The sequence below is a fragment of the Cupressus sempervirens genome, chromosome 4 (assembly GCF_028749045.1).
Source record: "Cupressus sempervirens isolate cs-2001-9-10 chromosome 4, ASM2874904v1, whole genome shotgun sequence".
NCBI classification, from domain to species: Eukaryota; Viridiplantae; Streptophyta; class Pinopsida; order Cupressales; family Cupressaceae; genus Cupressus; species Cupressus sempervirens.
In genome coordinates, this window is record NC_143121.1 from 823,233,164 (window position 1) to 823,251,369 (window position 18,206).

The 18,206-nt window shown below is 36.4% G+C and overlaps 1 protein-coding gene across 8 annotated transcripts in view; it reads left to right on the forward strand.

Annotated features, from left to right (window-relative positions):
- The first annotated feature begins 780 nt into the window (after positions 1-780).
- LOC149563915 (Methyltransferase MT-A70 family protein) overlaps positions 781-18,206 on the forward strand; it is a 140,920-nt gene continuing 123,494 nt past the window's right edge. For 2 of the 8 annotated variants that reach the window (XR_016364126.1, XR_016364125.1), the window contains exon 1: positions 781-1,225. Coding sequence is in view for 6 of the 8 variants with exons in the window: in XM_089827022.1 (XP_089683148.1) it covers positions 923-1,225 (303 nt within the window). In the remaining 2 variants the exon portion in view is untranslated. The remainder of the gene's footprint in view (positions 1,226-18,206) is intronic. The other 6 variants (XM_089827027.1, XM_089827024.1, XM_089827022.1 and 3 more) reach the window with 5 other exon arrangements.

Sequence of the window (18,206 nt, forward strand, 5' to 3'; positions counted from 1 at the left end):
TTTAACAACAAAATATGAGCAATCTTATCAGATCACAAGTGCATTTCTAGGCAAAAATTAATGCATTCATAATGTTAATTTAGATTCTCACTCATCTACACCTCTACAACCATTATGCGTTAGGTAGGAACTATGACGCATTGCGTCTCTTGTTTTAGTGTTGGATTCTATTTCTTCATTATGTACATGGATATAGATGTGTCACACATTAACTATTAGGTAGAATGACTCAAAGGAACATGGTTTCATGGAGTGGGATGATTGCAAAGTATGATGACAAATTTCCCCATCATACCATATATATCTAATATAATAAAATAATAGCATTTGTTAATGTTTGCTTATGAACAAAAATCATCTGTCTTATCCATATATTGATGAATTCTTTAACTATTAAAATACATTTTAAATCTTCCTTACTAAAATATATCTTCCTTCTATCTATCCATATTCTTTACTAAAAAAAATTTAAATATTCCCAAACTATTATTATATATCATACAAATCTTTTATACTAAAATTATTTTGAAATCCTATCTAAAATGTGCTTTTAGCAATAAGACATTTTGAGCGTTGGTATTGTATTGTATATTATCATAATCTTAAAATTGTCTAGATTATTTTTATTAATTATTTAAATATTTAGATTGAATTATATAACGAGAATTAAGTTTTATTCATATCCTTAGCACTATTATTTGCTAAATTACTTATCAATTAAATATAATACACAGATGCATTAAAACATAGACTATTTTTTCCCCTACTCAATTTTATTTATTCTATGTAATTTCTAACTAATTACTGGAATTCGAATAGATTGCCAAGTAATGCAGCCGTTGACAGAGGGTATTTACAGATCGTCTGATTAAAAACAACCACTGTCAAAGAAAGTGATCTCCATCTTTCAAAAATCTCAACAATGGAGGGCATCACAAGCAACAACTCTTTGTTTCGAGATTTCTTATCAACGGGCATATATCGAATTCCAAATATGAATGCCGTATTCCTAGACCCTGTTCGCATCCTCAACATTTCGTACACTAATTTCAGTATTTCACCTCACCTCTACTATCCCCGCTCTTTTCCTAACCCTTGCAATGGAGAAGAGAAAAAAGACGAAGCAACAGGATCAATAGAGCAGAAGAATAGAAAAAGAAAACGAAAGAGAAAAAAATCTTATGTTCCTAATGCGAAGGAGGAGCTTGCCCACAAACGTCATATGGTCAGTACACTTCAGCAAATGCAAACTCATCATTGCTCTCTTTCGTTTCGATTTTGTTGGAATTGCTTTCTAAGTATTGAGTTAAGCCACCATTCATTCGTACACTTAGAAACTTGAAAATCTCTAAACAATGTTCTAGCAGGGCGTAGATGGCTGGTACAACATAGACACACGCAGGAAAACCCTTACGTAATAGATTAATCCTTTTCCAATGATGGTTTGTGGATTCAATTGTCCAGAAACTATCCTTACATTCTTATGGATTGTAGAAATCTAATAGTTTTAATCCTTGATAAGTAGGAGATGATAGTTTTAATCCTTTTCCATTCTATGTCTAGGTAAATGAAATTGCCATATAGTCTAGTAGTTGAGATGCAGTATTGCCATATGGCTTTGGAGAACCGTGTTGTTGAACTCAGTAGTCTGAACTGGAAATACGTCTGGGAAAGTAAAAGCTGGGTTGCGGACTTGGAATTTTAAACTTGGAAAAAAGAAGAGTGCATGCCAAATGTTTGAAAAAACATACCAGCCCCTGTAGCCTTTTGCAAAATTAAAAACCTTTCTTTTGGACATCCAAAGTTGTTAAAAAACCAGTCAAGTGATATTAAGGGCCCCTTTCTCTTTTTATTAAATGAAAAAATAATTTACAAAAGATCAAAGCTGTGAAGATAGGCCGAGTAAAAGATTTCACAAGATACACACGACACAGTCCGAAGACTAGAAAAATGGAGACGATAAGATGGGAAGGGTAGCCATATAAAACTACATCTTCCCTGAATCTGCCTTACCCAATTTGGTGTTGGAGTGGAGGAGAATTTGGCGTGTAGCGCAATAAGTTTTTATTTGAAGCTCACTTTCACCTCTTCACAGGAGTCCAAGTACTGGCCTCAATCTCGCATTACTGGTGACAGGGTGAGAAGCTTCAGCGGCTTAATGCGACCTTTTTTCTTGACCTACATTCTGCTTGGGAGAAGACCAGTGAGGAGTTAGCATGACAAGGATTTGAGCTAGATTTTTTGGCTATCTGTGCCTTTGGTCTGTTTGATGATGTGCTGGGGTCAGCTTTTCTGACTATAATATAGAAGCGTTGGGGAAAATTTCTCTCCACCATGAGGCTTGATGAGTTGATTTGTGTTTTCTGCCAGAGCAATCAGTAGCAGCATGGCCTGTCTCATAACAATTGCAACTGTAAAAATACAGTATTTCATAGTTCAAGATTTGAACTTGAGAAGGATTTGCAGCTTTTAGGGTTATGTTTCGAGGAAAGCCCTTTGAAATATATAAAACACCTAGAATTCAAGTGAAAGTTGTTGAACAAACCATTATATTGAGTGAGAGGGTGAACCTGTCTTGAACATATACTTAAATTTTTTCAATCTTAAATCCACATCAATTAACTTAAACCATTTTATGCCAAAGAAGGATAAAGCAATGAACAACATACACTTGCACACCAGCTCTTTTTGTGGAAAACCCAAGATGGGAAAAACCATGTTGAGATTCAACTTACTATATGAATAACTGATCACATTAATGCTTTAGGTTCAAGGGGTAAAGGCCATGATAGCTCAATATTCTTAATTTGACTTGCAGGGTAATGCGCACAACCTTAGGGCAAGATACAAGGGATTTGCAAGTTGAGATGCACAATCTCAGGGCAAGATACAAAAAGATCTTGTCAGCTGAAGCTCACTGCTTCACGGCAACATACTAGTGCTCCATGGGGATGCGTCCCCTGGATTTTTGACCTGCTCCTGTCCTCGGTATGGTACAGGGATGCAGGGATGTTATTTCCCATCCCTCTTGTACATTTGTTTGCAGAATTCGGAAATAGTCCTTCAAACAGCTTTGAGAGTGGTCAGGGACAGCTAGGGGACTCCTAGGAGTCTTGTAGTCATCATGGGGACTTCTAGCTGTGCCCTACAGTCCAAGCCATTTTGGACAGCTAGTTTTGAAAAATAACACATTTATAAATTTGAAAAAAAAGCTGGTTGGCCCAAGGACATGCAAACCGCATTCAACAATACCAAAACCTAATGTAAGCATAAAATAATAAAAAACAAAAGGAAAAGAATTTCATTTTCACATTCACAGAGGAGCAATAGGAGAAGGAGCAACTAGTCAAGGAATAAACAACAGTTGAAAGAGGAGGTTAGGGCATCATACTTGATTTAACAATAGTTGAAAGAGGAGGTTAGGGCATCATACTTGATTTAGACTCTTAGACCTACTCTCTACTGATTATGGATTATTGTATATTATCATGGACTTCTATGCTTACTATATAGTAGTTTAGTTGTAGTATATATATTTTAATGTTTTATGTCATTTCATGCTGGAAGCTTGGAGCCTCTACTAATTTATGCCATATATTGACAATGAAAGCATCTGAATTTTGTTAATTTGCGCATCGATTCACATATGAAATCTCTGTTCAAGTCTAGATATGAATTACTTATCTCTCTCTCTCTCTCTCTCTCTCTCTCTCTCTCTCTTTCTCTCTCTCCCTCTCTCTCTCTCTCTCTCTCTCTCTCTATGTATGTATGTATACACACACACACATGTGTACATACATATAAATATAAATTCCCCCTTTTCTAACAGTGGTCCCATAAAAATTGGCCCTAAAGAGTACGTGTACAGGGAACATGTACAATCGTCCCCTGCTCTTTCCTTGAAACTTTGTGCAGCATAGCAAGAACGGATCTGCACAATCTGCCAAGGACACACTGTCTTCCAGCAAGAACATAAATAATATGGATTGAAATGAACAAATCTCTAAGCATGAAATTGTCCTTGAATTTAGTGTCTCAAGGGACCAACTTCATAACAAACCCCACACACACATCCGCTAAATGATATGATCATGAAACTGCATCACAAACTGATCTTTGCACTTCTCTTCAACACGTACTCTTTCTCATGAGTCACATTCAATTCACATCTCAACATGCTGAAACGATCTTCAATATATAGCAACTTCATCAACAAAACCCTCAATCAGGTTGGCCAAAACAGAAGAACCATAATTCAAATCAAATAGGCCACTAAACACAATTGTGGTGACTGTGGTCCACGTCAAAAGATTAAGGAGACCCAAATACATCATAGCACATCTTTCTATGAAGCTCCAAGGGGTTTGTGCTGGTTACCAAATCAATAAATTGGAAAATTCTATGAGTATGCTTTACTCAATGCTCAAATCCTCCAATTGATTTGGCCAACCAATGGGATCAACCAAATTATGGCTAGACTCCCCTGCTCTTCAGGCTCTGCAGAACCTTGACAGGTAAGCCTATTCAACAATTAAGTGCTCTAGTTGATGCATTTTGTAGTAGAATATGTTTTGTATCATAATTCTGGCTTCTTTCCTAAGGTGGCATATATATTTTGAATATTTTCTTTTGTGATTTATTTAATGACTATATGATAATCTCTTCCGCAACTTTTAGCTTATTCCTTTCTGTTTGTATTGAAATTTGTTTTATGCTCTGATTATTTCTGAATATAATTCCTTCTGTGAACTGGCCAGTGCCTTCCTATCCTTGGGCAATTAGTGACCCTCCTCTGATCCTATGTATAACTCTGAAAGACGGTTTATTTAGCCCTCCCCTGGATGAATTCATCAATTATCTAACCCTCAGTGTGATGGTTGTATGTTTTCAATCACAACTATTCTGATTGAAAGTGACTTTCCTGAAAGACCAATTAGAATAAAACACAAATAGGCCGCCTTTTGTCTTAGATGTATTTTATATTTTAAATTTTTTCTAACTTATGACAGTTGGCTAACAAATATGTCCTTCAATAAATATTGTGATTTTGACTCTGAACAAATCCATTATCAATAGTTGGGGAAATTACGCATAATTTCCCTCTGAATTTGACAGGTACAACTCCCTTATAAGATTGAATGATAACTAAACTAACATTCAGATATACTTTTGACCTTAAAATACATAAGGTTTGCCAGTATTCATTCATCAATATGCAATGAATACGTTGTTTGCTTCTTTATGAATTATTTATTTTTAGGATACACAGATTCTGTTCACCATTGACATAACGTATCTATTCCGATTTCAATAGACCATAAAAACAGATTATGAAGCTTATATATATATATATATATATTCCGTCCTCATAAATTCAGACACACAGATCTAAACTTGCCAAAAACTATCTTTTTTTTCATTCACAAATAAAAAGTTCTTTTCAAAGTATCACAATAACAGCTTATAGTCTATTGAATAAAAAACCTTTGGACCTTTTTGATGTCCTTCTATCCCACATATATAGCTTATGCTTATTACTAACTGAAAACCTTGGATTTTAGTTAACTCAGTCCATGGTGCGATATAGTTTTTGAATCTGTCTTGAGATAACTTAAATCATAACTGTTCTCAAACTAAAAAACAAGTTAGAGAATTTGTGGCAGCATGACTAAGGTTGAGTGAGCGATCTAGGGCCCTTGGATTGGTTTTGACTAGTGGGAGGAGTATGTGTCACTCTTCACTCCTTATAAGAAGCAATGGACTCTTGAATCACCTGAAAATTAGGAATGGCGATATGAACGATTCGTTGACTCAACATGTTTTTCTCCCTTTCAATCTTTGTCACCTCTGCTGCACATTTCAGGAGATGACCTAAACATACATATGGTAAAGATTCAATCCTGGCCAACTTTGAAATATCTTCCACTGCTAGGGCCTTGGCCTCCTTGAACTGTTCAATCTCTTCTGAAAGTTTTAAGCACAACATCCATGTCTTCTTCAACGATGCCATCTTCTCGTGCATTCATTACATTTATACATTTGACATCATCTACAAGAATTGGGTGAGGTCACTAAGTTCTTTCTCCAATTTTGAATTTCAGCCATATGGGACACTACTGTCATTCATTTGTTTCTTCTTTCCTCTAGGCGAGAGCTCATGTCTCTAGCTCGCTAATGGCTACAATGGTGTCACCATAGACCTTTCTTGAATCCATGATATATTTGCTACCTTCTTCTATTACTCCCTCCAACCAATTGAATACTTCCAGCACCATTTTGCCTCAATGAATTTGACCTAGGAGCTTTTGGCTGGCTAGTGATTTTGGATCGAAAGATAGAGGTGCCTGTGAAACAGGTTGTGGACTGGGACCCTGGATAGCATCTATGTATTCTACGATCACCCACACCATCTGTTTCAACACCTAGTTAGCAGTTTCTTAGCAGAGATCGCAAAATGATGATTATCTACATCTCTAGATGCAACTCATAGGTGTACTTTCTCTACTGCAAAGTCTTTAGCTGTGGGATCCTGAACCTCATCTTCTGTTAATGTTTGGCTTACTTCAGCAATCCAATTCCGTGTGGTTGGATCTATGTCCATCCTGTAAGTAGCTTTCAATTCTTTAGATTTTGGAGTTTTCTCCAAGCATTTACTCACCATGTCTTCTAGTGGCAGAAAGATTTGAACCACATTCCGTTTCTTGCTGATTGAGACCTCTAACCACTTGTGGGCAACATCAGAAATTTCTTTGCTTGGATAAGGCTGACTTGGGGTTGGATTGATCATAATCATTGAGTCTACATGATCTGTAATGGCATTTGCTTGTTGCTCTGCAGTTGTTTTGGAAGGATTAGTACTTTGATTGACCATCTTCTTATCAGTCTCTTCACCTGAATCCAGATCTATCACCTCCTTTTCAGCAAGTTCCCCTTTTCTCCCTCCCTTAGTCCTTGACCTAGCGCTTCAAACACGTCAACTAACCACTGTAATATTTTTGGGCTTCGTCCTGGTAGCAGATCTCTTGGCTTTTGCTTTAGTTGAACTTGCATCACAAGTTTTAATACTCTTGTTAGAAAAAGAAACAAGGGGTGAAGGTTAATAGGCCAGCTATAATGTTTGCTGCTCATTGACTTGGAATTTGCCAAATCTTTGTTCTCCAAGCCATTTTTCTGTTCTTATCACAGGAAATGTCCTCCACTCGATTTGATCTTTCTGTCTTAGACCAATCTACCTCTGTGACTGTTCGCTGTTTAATTTGTTCATATTGAGGATCCATTATGGTTTCCTCGTCTTCCTTCACACCAATGACATCCATTTTCAGTCCCAAGGAAAAAATCTACTGTAAAGAAAACCTGCTCTGCCTTCTTCTCACCTCTACTTCGTCTGAACAATTTTCCCAAAAATCCTCGATATGTGACATGGGTAAGAATTGTCCTTCAAAGTTCAAGTGTTCTCTGACGAAGCCTCTATTATCACAGTTGGGTTTTTCCTTATTCTATTGTAAATTAAATCTCTTCAAATCAACTTCTAGATTCAGAGCATCTAAAGTGCACTTACATTCACAAAACCCAAGTTCAATGGGGAAAGAGATTCCTGAGCCTTTCTTTGGTGGAAATGTTTTTCTCACATGAGCAGCTGTTAACATAATTCATCCAATACAAAACAATCTAGGGCATACCTACTCAACTTCGTTGGTTCACCGGGCACCCTCAAATTCTCCAACTCTGATATAAGTAAAAGGTGGAAACTGAATAAAGAAGCTGCTATATATATTTACCAGTTTCATAGCTTCCTCGGACATTCTCTTGTCTAAGTTTTTTGCCAATTCATGTGTCAGCCTGCCAGTGAAGACATCATTGACTCTTTTGTAATTTTTGCAGCACCTCTTCATTTGTAGATGAGGATAGTATTCGTAAATCCTAATATTTTTGTCAAGGGCTCTTGATGTAAGCCTACCCAATCTCTTGTACAAACCAGACAATAGAAGAAATAGGAAGACAAAGAAACCTCGATTACCTAGATGTAAAAACCCCATCCAGTTCTAACTTTGACAAACACTAAATTCTCTTCACGTTTTAGATGTTTGACATTTTGTCAAACACTTTCTATGAAACCTTTATCCTGCTATCTTTTATTTCAGACTGTATTTTCTTGCTTGAATTGATTTAAAGTGAAATCTTAATGCTTGCAAATGATTATTAAGAAATCAAGGTAAATACTAAAGAACTGAAACACGAGTGCAATCCCTTTTAATCATTTGAATGCATAAATATGATTTTAACATGTCAGACGTGCATCTACAGACAATAGACATCTATACAAACATTTGGCATGCAATCTACCTTGCACACTGACTTCATTTTGTAATTGATCAATAACAAGTATTAACAAGGCTCACATTTACAAGTAATAAACTTGATTACTTAAAGAACCTGGATGGTACTTTGGTGTTAATTTAGATGCAGCTGTTGTAGTAAATTTTCCATGCCACATTTAAATAATAATTGCAGACCAAGCCTCCAATTGCTGCTGTAGGATGTGACGCCAAATAAAGTGACTTGGCTATTGCAAAATGGCTCCCAAATGCTAAATACAGGTATCAACAAACCCCACACAGGAATAGGTAATCGATTGCTGCCTTAACCAGCTAGATTGCAGCACTAACAAAACCCAAGTGATGTTGATTGCAGAAATAAATGCACAGTTCAATGCTTAACAGCCAGACTCTTCCTTCCTAAATTTGCAGCAGTAACAATTCTTTAGAAACCCTTCTTTCTCAGCTTTCAAAATGCAGATTCATGTTAATCAAATTGGTATACAATAGCACCAATTCAATTACATGTTGAATTCAAACCTCAGGCACAATTCACTGTATCCTTTACCAGTTCAAAATGCAATTCATATGGAGGAATCAGGTCTCTCCCAACTTCCAACGCTGATACCCTCAAAACCTTCACCAAATTCATAAAAGTAAAATAGCAAGAGATGAATAAACCAATACTAGAGGCTTGCTTTTTATAACAATTAAAGCCAAAATATTCTTCAACACACAAACGACCAATAGCTTCTTCCATGTTGCATATTTGAATTTGTAATCATGTAAAATGATAATCATTCGCTCTAAAACTTTAATTAATTCCTTGACATATTCTTCCATGAATTAATTAAATAAATGACCCCTTCTAATGATGACTCAATCCTCAACTAAAGTGAAATTATAACTTTATAATAAGCCATTTATTGATATAATAAGCCATTTAATGAGCTAATAATATTTTGGCCATAAAAATAATAATAATAACTCCCAAAATACTTATCCTTTAAATATTTTGTCTGAAACAGGAATGACACCTATTATTTTCCCATGTGACCAAACACACTTTCCTAAAATAGAAAGGGTCCCTCTAAACCATCACTAGGCTTGCCATGAATAGTAGCTGCATGAAACTAAGCCCAAACGAAGTTCAATCTTAGCCAAACAATGACCAAACTAGAACATATTGAATGTGAAGAAGACAAGATCATCCCATAATCGAGCCCTTGCCTTAGAAGACCCTCTATCCACAATAATTAGCCTACGAGGATCACAATAATAGGTTAGCAAAAATGGGGACATTACGGTTCGTCCTCCCTAAGATTGCTTGTCCTCAAGCAAACTAGAAACAAATAACACATCGGTCCACCCGGGTCCCAAGGATAGAATCGTGTAATGCCCCTATGATCACCAACTAGCTCCTATAGCATCAACACCAATCTAACTGATAGAACTGCCAAACTGAAATGAATCTAATTGTAGATATAGCAAGAGTCAATATCTCATAAGGAAGCAACCCAAAAATTTGACAAAGCTTTCTTCCCCAAATTGGGCAAAGTGAGTTGCCATATACACTATTTGACACATGCGTAACTGAATTGTGCACCTGAAAAAGATCACACACATGAGAGTCAATAGTAATACCATATGTACTCAACACCATGTGCACATCCCAAAACTCCTCGGTGAGCCCTATTTGAAATCCTGATGCACTAGAAAGGTCCCAAACACTGAACAAAAGCTTGCCAAGAAGAACATCCCTTGACATCTGCTACTCAACTTCACCAAGCTCAAAGTGGTGAAACCAATCAATGAGACCCAACCAAACTTCAATGCTAGCCATGTTAGCACTAGGGACCCAAAGCACACTGAATGTACATCCATCTGTACTATGGAGATCATAACATCTGAAAGTTTCTATATCACTAACACCATCTCCATCTTCTACAAGGCTCCCATGGATGTGCACACTCTGCAAGTAATCCAACTTGTAACCCCTAATCCCATCTATTGCAGATGGAAAATACTCACCCCCCAAAGGATGGTACATTGTCAGAACCAATCCACATTAATGCATCATCAAATCATCTGTGTGGATCTGAGAAGTCACGATGAATACTTCCCCTATGCAGCCACGATAAAAAGCTCCCACCTCGGTCAAACGCTGACTGCCGTAGCTTTTAATGTATCCCTTATCATCTAACTTATCACCAATAATATCTGCAGTGGATAAAACCATAGGAGAACTCGTTGCAAAGTGTGTGTTCTCACTGCTCTCTACAGATGCACCCATCTCAAGTGTATCATCTACACCTATAATTGGGATGTGTAGCCACATCCTCAACCTTCTCACAACCATAGCCTATTGGTATTAAATCATCACCAACTACTATTGAAGATAATTTAACTGTAACTACAGTTGGTGAATATTGTACTTTGCTCAACTCCATGGTAACCTCATCTTAATGTGACTGACTCCTGGAGGGCCTATATGAGTACACTGCAAAGAGTCCACAACCATCTCAAGCACATAGGTGAGCTCGTCAACCTTCTCCTTTCCCCTTAAGGCATCATAACATAAAGGTCTCTCTTGAGCAGGAAATCCTGATCTACTAACAACTGCAAATAATTATGTCTCATAATCATGATAGCCTCTCGGATAGCATGAAACTCCTCAAGGGAAAAATCACTGTCATAGTGCTCATCTGTCACAGGAGTGCCCCAACCATAGATAACCAACATCTGTCGGGCAACATCAAAGTGCTCTAAAGTTGTGGCAATCATGCTATTGCTAACCTTCTGTTGCCCAATCAAATGATAAAGGAACCTGTAACCACTAACTCCTGCACATGTCCCTAGATCCAAACTCGGTACAGTGATAGGAAACTGTATTTGCATCACTCATCTCATGATATATAACATCATGTGTGCTATCATCCTCGCACAGACCAACCACCGAGGTACTGCTACTGGTTACCTTGACAAATGTCTCACTTGAATAAGTAGAAGCTGTTGCCATGTCAGTCTCCTTGCATGCTTCCACTTCCCATGTAACTACAAGTCATGATTCTGGGACCTATCATCAACCAAGGAGTCCTCTGAAGTATATGCTAAAGTTTGATATGACAAATCAGACTCACCACAACATGAGTCATCCTCATAAATAACATCAATTGTACCCAAATCAGGAGTACCAACATCATCAACTTGTAAAACCTCTACTGTCTCATGCTGCTGCAACTACGAGTCATTGCTGTCATAAAAATCATAATTATTATGGCAAATATCTGCATCATATGGCGTACTTCTAACACTTAAATCCTGAGTGTCAACATAAGGGAACTATATGTAACCATCACCATTATGACTGCTGTCATAAAAATTAGAGCTATTGGAGTCCATATTTTCCATGCAATCCTCAAAACTAACACTCTCGTCATGTGAGTCAAAACTCATATTGATGCCAACAATGTTCTCTACATTTTCTCTGCCATCAATACCATCAAGAGCCTCAAAAATAGGACTGCTGTCATAAAACTCAGACCTTGTATGACTAACATTTTCATAGCACCAACTAATGTAAGGCTAACATCAATGGTCGTGAATAGTGCATCTTTATTTTTTTTGTTCACTAACTCCAGTCTTATCAAGATGCTAAGACTCTGTGCGGCTGTCCTATAGCAAAATGGTCATATCTACATGTCCTTGCGAAGTCACCAACATCATGTACGCAAGATGGACTAGTGACTGCCCCACTAAGCACATGATCATCTTCACGATGATCACCAATTGCTGAAAACTCATGGTGAAGACTTTTGGATGTCTCACCTATGAAAAACTACAGTTTCTCTTCCAACATTTTCTGTGAGGGAGTTTTTTTGAAAATGGAAACCTTAATATACCTAGCTGCCCTATCAATTGTCTCTGGACTTGAAAGTCTTGCATCCATCCTTTTTTATTTTGTCTAAAATTTTCCATACTATCCATTAGGGCATTTGTTTGCTTCCTAAGATTACTCTTGCTATTCAACTAGTTTTCATATTTACTAGATTTCCTATATTTGTCCATAACTGAAATAACTGCAAAGGTGCTAGTTGCTCAAATTACAACAATAAGACCAAAATAATAACTTTTCCCTACTGTACAGGTAGGAAACTGCTTTGATACCACTATAAAAACCCTACCTTGTTCTAACTTTGACAAACACTAAATTTTCTTCACTTTTTAGATGTTTGACATTTTGTCAAACACTTTGTATGAAACCTTTGTCTCACTATCTTTTATTTCAGATTGTATTTGTTTTCTTGAATAGATTCTAAATGAAATTTTAATGCTTGCAAATGATTATTAAGAAATCTAGGTAAAGAATTGGAACACAAGTGCAATCCCTTTTAATCGTTTGAATGCATAGATATGGCTTTTACATGTCAAACGTGCATCTATAGACAATAGACATTTGGCATACAATCTAACTCGCACACTAACTTCATTTTGCAATTGATCAATAACAAGTATTAACAAGGTTCACTCTTATGTGCAATAAACTTGATTACTTAAAGAACCTGGATGGTACTTTGATGTTGGTTTCGATGCAACTGTTCTAGTAGATTTTCTATGCCACATTTAAATATTAATTGTAGACTAAGCCTCCAATCGCTGTTGTAGGATGCAACGCCAAATAAGGTGACTTGGCTATTGCAAAACCACTCCCAAATGCTAAACGCAGGTATCAACAATCCCCACGAAGGAATAGGTAATCAATTGCTGCCTTAACCAGGTAGATCGCAGCACTAACAAAAACCAAGGAAGTGACATTGATTGCAGAATTAAATGCACAGTTATGCCTAAGAACTAGATTCTTCTTTTTTAAATTTGCAGCAGTAACAATTCTTCACAAACCCTTCTTTCTCAGCTTCCAACATGCGGATTAATGTTAATCAAATTGGTATATAACAATGCCAATTTAATTACAAGTTGAATTCAGACCTCAGGCACAATTCACTAGATCTTTTACCAGCTCAAAGTGCAAACCATATGGAGGAATCAATCCTTTCCCAAATTCTAATGCTGAAACGCTCAAAGCCTTCACCAAATTTATAAAAGCAAAATAACAAGAGATGAATAAATCAAAGCTAGAGGCTTGTGTGTATAACAATTAAAGCCAAAATCTTCTTGAACACACCCAACGACCAATAGCTTCTTCCATACACTTTTGACTTAAATGCAAACTTAGTTTTTGGTCGCATATTTGAATTTGTAATCATATAAAATGATAATCATTTACTCCAAAGCTTTAATTAATTCCTTGACATAGGCTTCAATGAATTAATTAAATAAATGACCCCTTCTAATGATGACTCAACCCTCAACTTAAGTGAAAATTTTAAAGTTTAATTATAACTTTATAATAAGCCATTTAATGAGCTAATAATATTCTGGCCACTAAAATAATAATAACTCCCAAAATACTTATCCTTTAAATATGTTGTCTGAAATAAGAGTAACACCTATTATTTCCCCATGTGACCAAATGCACTTTTTCTAAATTATAAAGGGTCCCTCTCAACCATCACTAGAATTTCCATAAATAGCAGGTGCATGAAACTAAGCCCAAATGAATTCCAATTTGAGTTAAACAAAGACCAAATTGGAATATATTGAATTATGAAGAAGACAAGACCATCCCATAACTGAGCCTCTTCCTCAAAAGGCCCTCTATCCACAATAATTAGCCTACAAGGATCACAATAATAGGCTAATCCCTCAAAATCTGATGCTAGCAAAAATGGGGACATTATACTAGATGGTCATTGTTCAATTAATTATGGAGGCTTTCGACAATATCTCTCCCCAATCTAAATATTGTGTACCTTGCAAAACAATTTGAATGAAGTACATCCAATCTTGGAAAAAGAAGGCCTGTTGAGTACCTTGACCTTGTGCAATAGTTTGATCAAATCCCTTATATGTGTTCTCATATATCCTTGGTAAGAGGTCTGGGTAACCTTGAACCACCCCTTTGAAATGTCAAAAACCAATTGCTTGTTCTAACACTCCTGTATTATGACTTCTTTTTAGTAAAACGACTAGCAAACACTGTGATGGTGATGTCTAAGTAGGTTTCCTTTTTAGGGATTTTCATAAGAGACACTATAGTTTCCCTATTAATTGACACTAAATGTTAGAAAGTAAAGTCCAGCAAGATAACAGAGAGAGGGGAGGGGGGTGTGAATCAGTTATTTGATTAATACAACTTTTATTAACCTTATTAATTCTCAAACATGTGATCAATATAAACAACAACCATAAGAAGATAAACAGACATAATAACACCAGATATGTTAACTAGGGAAACCCTTGATCAGAGGGAAAACTCTGGTTGGGATGGTGCCCACTAAATGATTTACTAATATATAAGTTCCTTGTAAGAGGATGGATTCTGTTAGGAGCCAATGAAATGCATTCAATACATATCAATCCTTGTTAGGAGACTTTGAATCCTTCTAAGGAGATTCCAACCCTGTTAGGAGCTGTGGAAGGCAGAAGGACCCACTGTCCAAACAGCTTTAGGGGCAAGACCACCAAACTCACTATCCAATTGGCCTCTATATTATTCCTTTCAGAACAATAGCAATTGATCAACTGTCCACTAGCACTCTCTGCCAAATATAATCACTGTGCTCATTCTCTATGCCTCTGTTGCACCAAATAATTCTCAGATCTCAATACTAGATCCGCAAACTCGCATCACAGTTATCCCTTAGATCGCATACTCATGTATAACTCACAGTTACAATTCGCCTTCTATTTTAAAGGCATATCATGCTACAATTCTCTCTTTCATCACAAGGAAAATAACTTTACTTTATACCAAGTCCTCAACATAATTCATTGAGTTGACCTTGAGGCTTTTCCAATTTACAATTACAATAGGACCTCATTAAAATAAACAATAAATGCTACATTACATCTTTTCATAATTACATAACATTGTTGGCTCACGTCTTTACAAATCTTTCACACGTGCGACTTTGAACTTTGCACACTCATTTGATGTCATCATCAGGATGTCTTCTACCTCTGTCTAACTTCGCATAACCAGATTCTATCCCTGTTAGGAGACATAACCCAATTACAAGAAACCAATTCTTAGGAACTCTATTTGTAAATTATCTTCTATAAATCTCGAATAACTGTTAAGCATTCTTCGACTTTCTGCATGTGCTCTTAGTCACATCATCAGGACACTCTATAGAACATGTCCTCAACTTCACTTGATCTCATCTTTAATCCTTGAATTTTACAGTCTCTATTTCTGTTTGCTGCCGTGTCAATCTTCACAGAATAACCAATATGTTGACGTCAATGACAAACACAGTCATGAATGCAACATGTAACCACTGTAACAATCTTTCAAGTGTTCAAGTAGTGCTAGGATACTCCCCCATAGGAATATCATCAACATTGATGTTAAAAATCTCTCAAGAACAACTCTTTATCAGTGTCGTTGCTCCCCCATTGACATAAATATTTTCTCCATCTCATGAACAAATCTCCCCCATTTGTAGGAGATACTTCTCTTCCCCATTCACAGGAAATGTTTTTCATGTATTCTATATTGACATAAATGACAAAGGCATCATTATGTCAATCTACTGCTCAATATCTTCAATCAGCTCAAGTGTCCAAAGACACTGTTGAAATACCAATTACCCGGAGTCCTTCATGAATCAGCTCAATCACAAATACTCCCCCATAGAAGAAGCATCAACATTCAGTCCAGATAAACAATAGTGCTCTGTACCACTAGACTGATGCAATCTCTGCATCATCTACTCTGAAGTAGGTAGGGGCACAACCCTAAGCATACCTCGCAAATGCTCAAATGTATCCTTAGGTAGAGACTTTGTAAAAATATCTGCTATCTGCTCCTTTGTACTAACATACTCTAGTCTAATCTCTTTCTTTGCAACCTTCTTTCTCAAAACATTATACTTAATAGATATGTGCTTCGTCTTAGAATGTAATAAAAGATTCTTAGACACTCTTACTGTACTTGTGACATTACAATGCATGACAACAGGTTCAGTAAACTCAACTCCAATATCCTTCAACATCTGTTTCATTCACATGATCTGATTGCAATTATTGATTGTTGCTACATATTTTTCTTTTGCTGTGCTTTGTGAGATATAATCTTGTTTCTTGCTTAGCTAAGAAACTAATCTTTCTCCTAAGAAAAATGCTCCACCACGTGTACACTTTGTGTCATCCATACTGCCTACCCAATCTGCATCTGTATATGCATATAGAGTAAAGTCATTTGATTTGTCATACCACAACCCAAAATCAGGTGCACCTTTCAAATATCTGAAAATTCTCTTAACTGTTGCACAATGTGCTTTCTTACGATTAGCCTGAAATCTTGCAACAATGCCAACTGCATTAGCTATGAGTGGTCTTATACGTGTCAAATATTGCAAACCTCCTCTCATGGATCTATACTTCTACTCAACGATAGGTGTCTCATCTTTGCTAGATAACTTATGACCAGTTACCATAGGTGTACCAACAGGCTTACAACTCTCTAAACCAAATCTCTTCAATAAGTCTTTCAAATACTTAGTTTGAGAAATGAAAATACCTTCACTATTTTGCACAATCTGCAAACCCAAGGGGCACTTCATCTCACCAATCATGGTCATCTTAAATTGTTTCATTTCATTAGCAAATGCTTCACTTGCTTTGTCATTTCCTCCAAAGATTATATCATCCACAAATACTTCAATAATCAGCAAACCATTCTTAATTTCTTTCAAATATAAGTTACTATCTGTAGTACCTTTAGCGAATCCCAATTTTGCCAAATAATTATCCAACCTTGCATACCAAGCTCTAGGTGCTTGCTTCAAACCATACATTGCTTGCTTCAATTTGTAGACCATATCTCCTTTTGTCAAAGGAAATCCTTCAGGCTGCTCAATATAAACTTCTTCAAGTTCTCCATTCAGAAATGCTAATTTCACATCCATCTGATACACTTTGAATTTCTTGTTAGCCACATAAGCCAAATATATCCGTACTACATCAATTCTGGCAACAGGTGCAAATGTCTTCTTTTATACCTTCTTGCTGTTAATATCCTTTGCATTCCAATCTTGCTTCGTTTCTCACAACCTCACCTTGTTCATTTATTTTATTTTTGAAAACCCATTTAGTTTCTATAATGTTCTTATCCTTAGGTCAATGAACTAATTCCCATGTATCACTCTTCACATTCTGATCTAACTCCTCTCTCATAGCTTGAATCAAAAGTCATCTTTGCTAGCTTCATCTGTACTTTTAGGCTCTACTTGAGAAATCAAGCATAACTCTTTATGTCTGTTTCTTGTCATAACTCCTCTGTCTTTGCTTCCAATAATTCGTTCAACATGGTGATTCTTTGTCAAATTCTTATTTGGTGTTACTAGTTCAACTCTTGCTTTTGCTCTAGGTTCAGATCTTGTTTCCTCTATTTGTTCCACAACTTGGATCTCATTCTGCAAATCATTGTTAGTTTCATAAAACAATTCAATATTTTCTTGGTTAGCCTTAGGATTAACTTCTTCACTAGAGTCAAAATCAAGTATCCTTTCTTGAACTCCAAACTTCTCATCCACTTTCACAATTGCGCTTTCAACAATAGTCTTAGTCCTCTAATTAAAACATCTATAAGCTTTGCTTTTCAATGAATAACCGAAGAACATACCTTCATTGCTTCTTGAATCAAACTTACCAATATCATCATCTCTTGATGTAACACATGCTTCCAAAAATTCTAAAATACTTCATTGATGGTGCATCTCCAAAACCATAATACATAAGGAGTCTTGTTTGTACTTTTTCTGATCT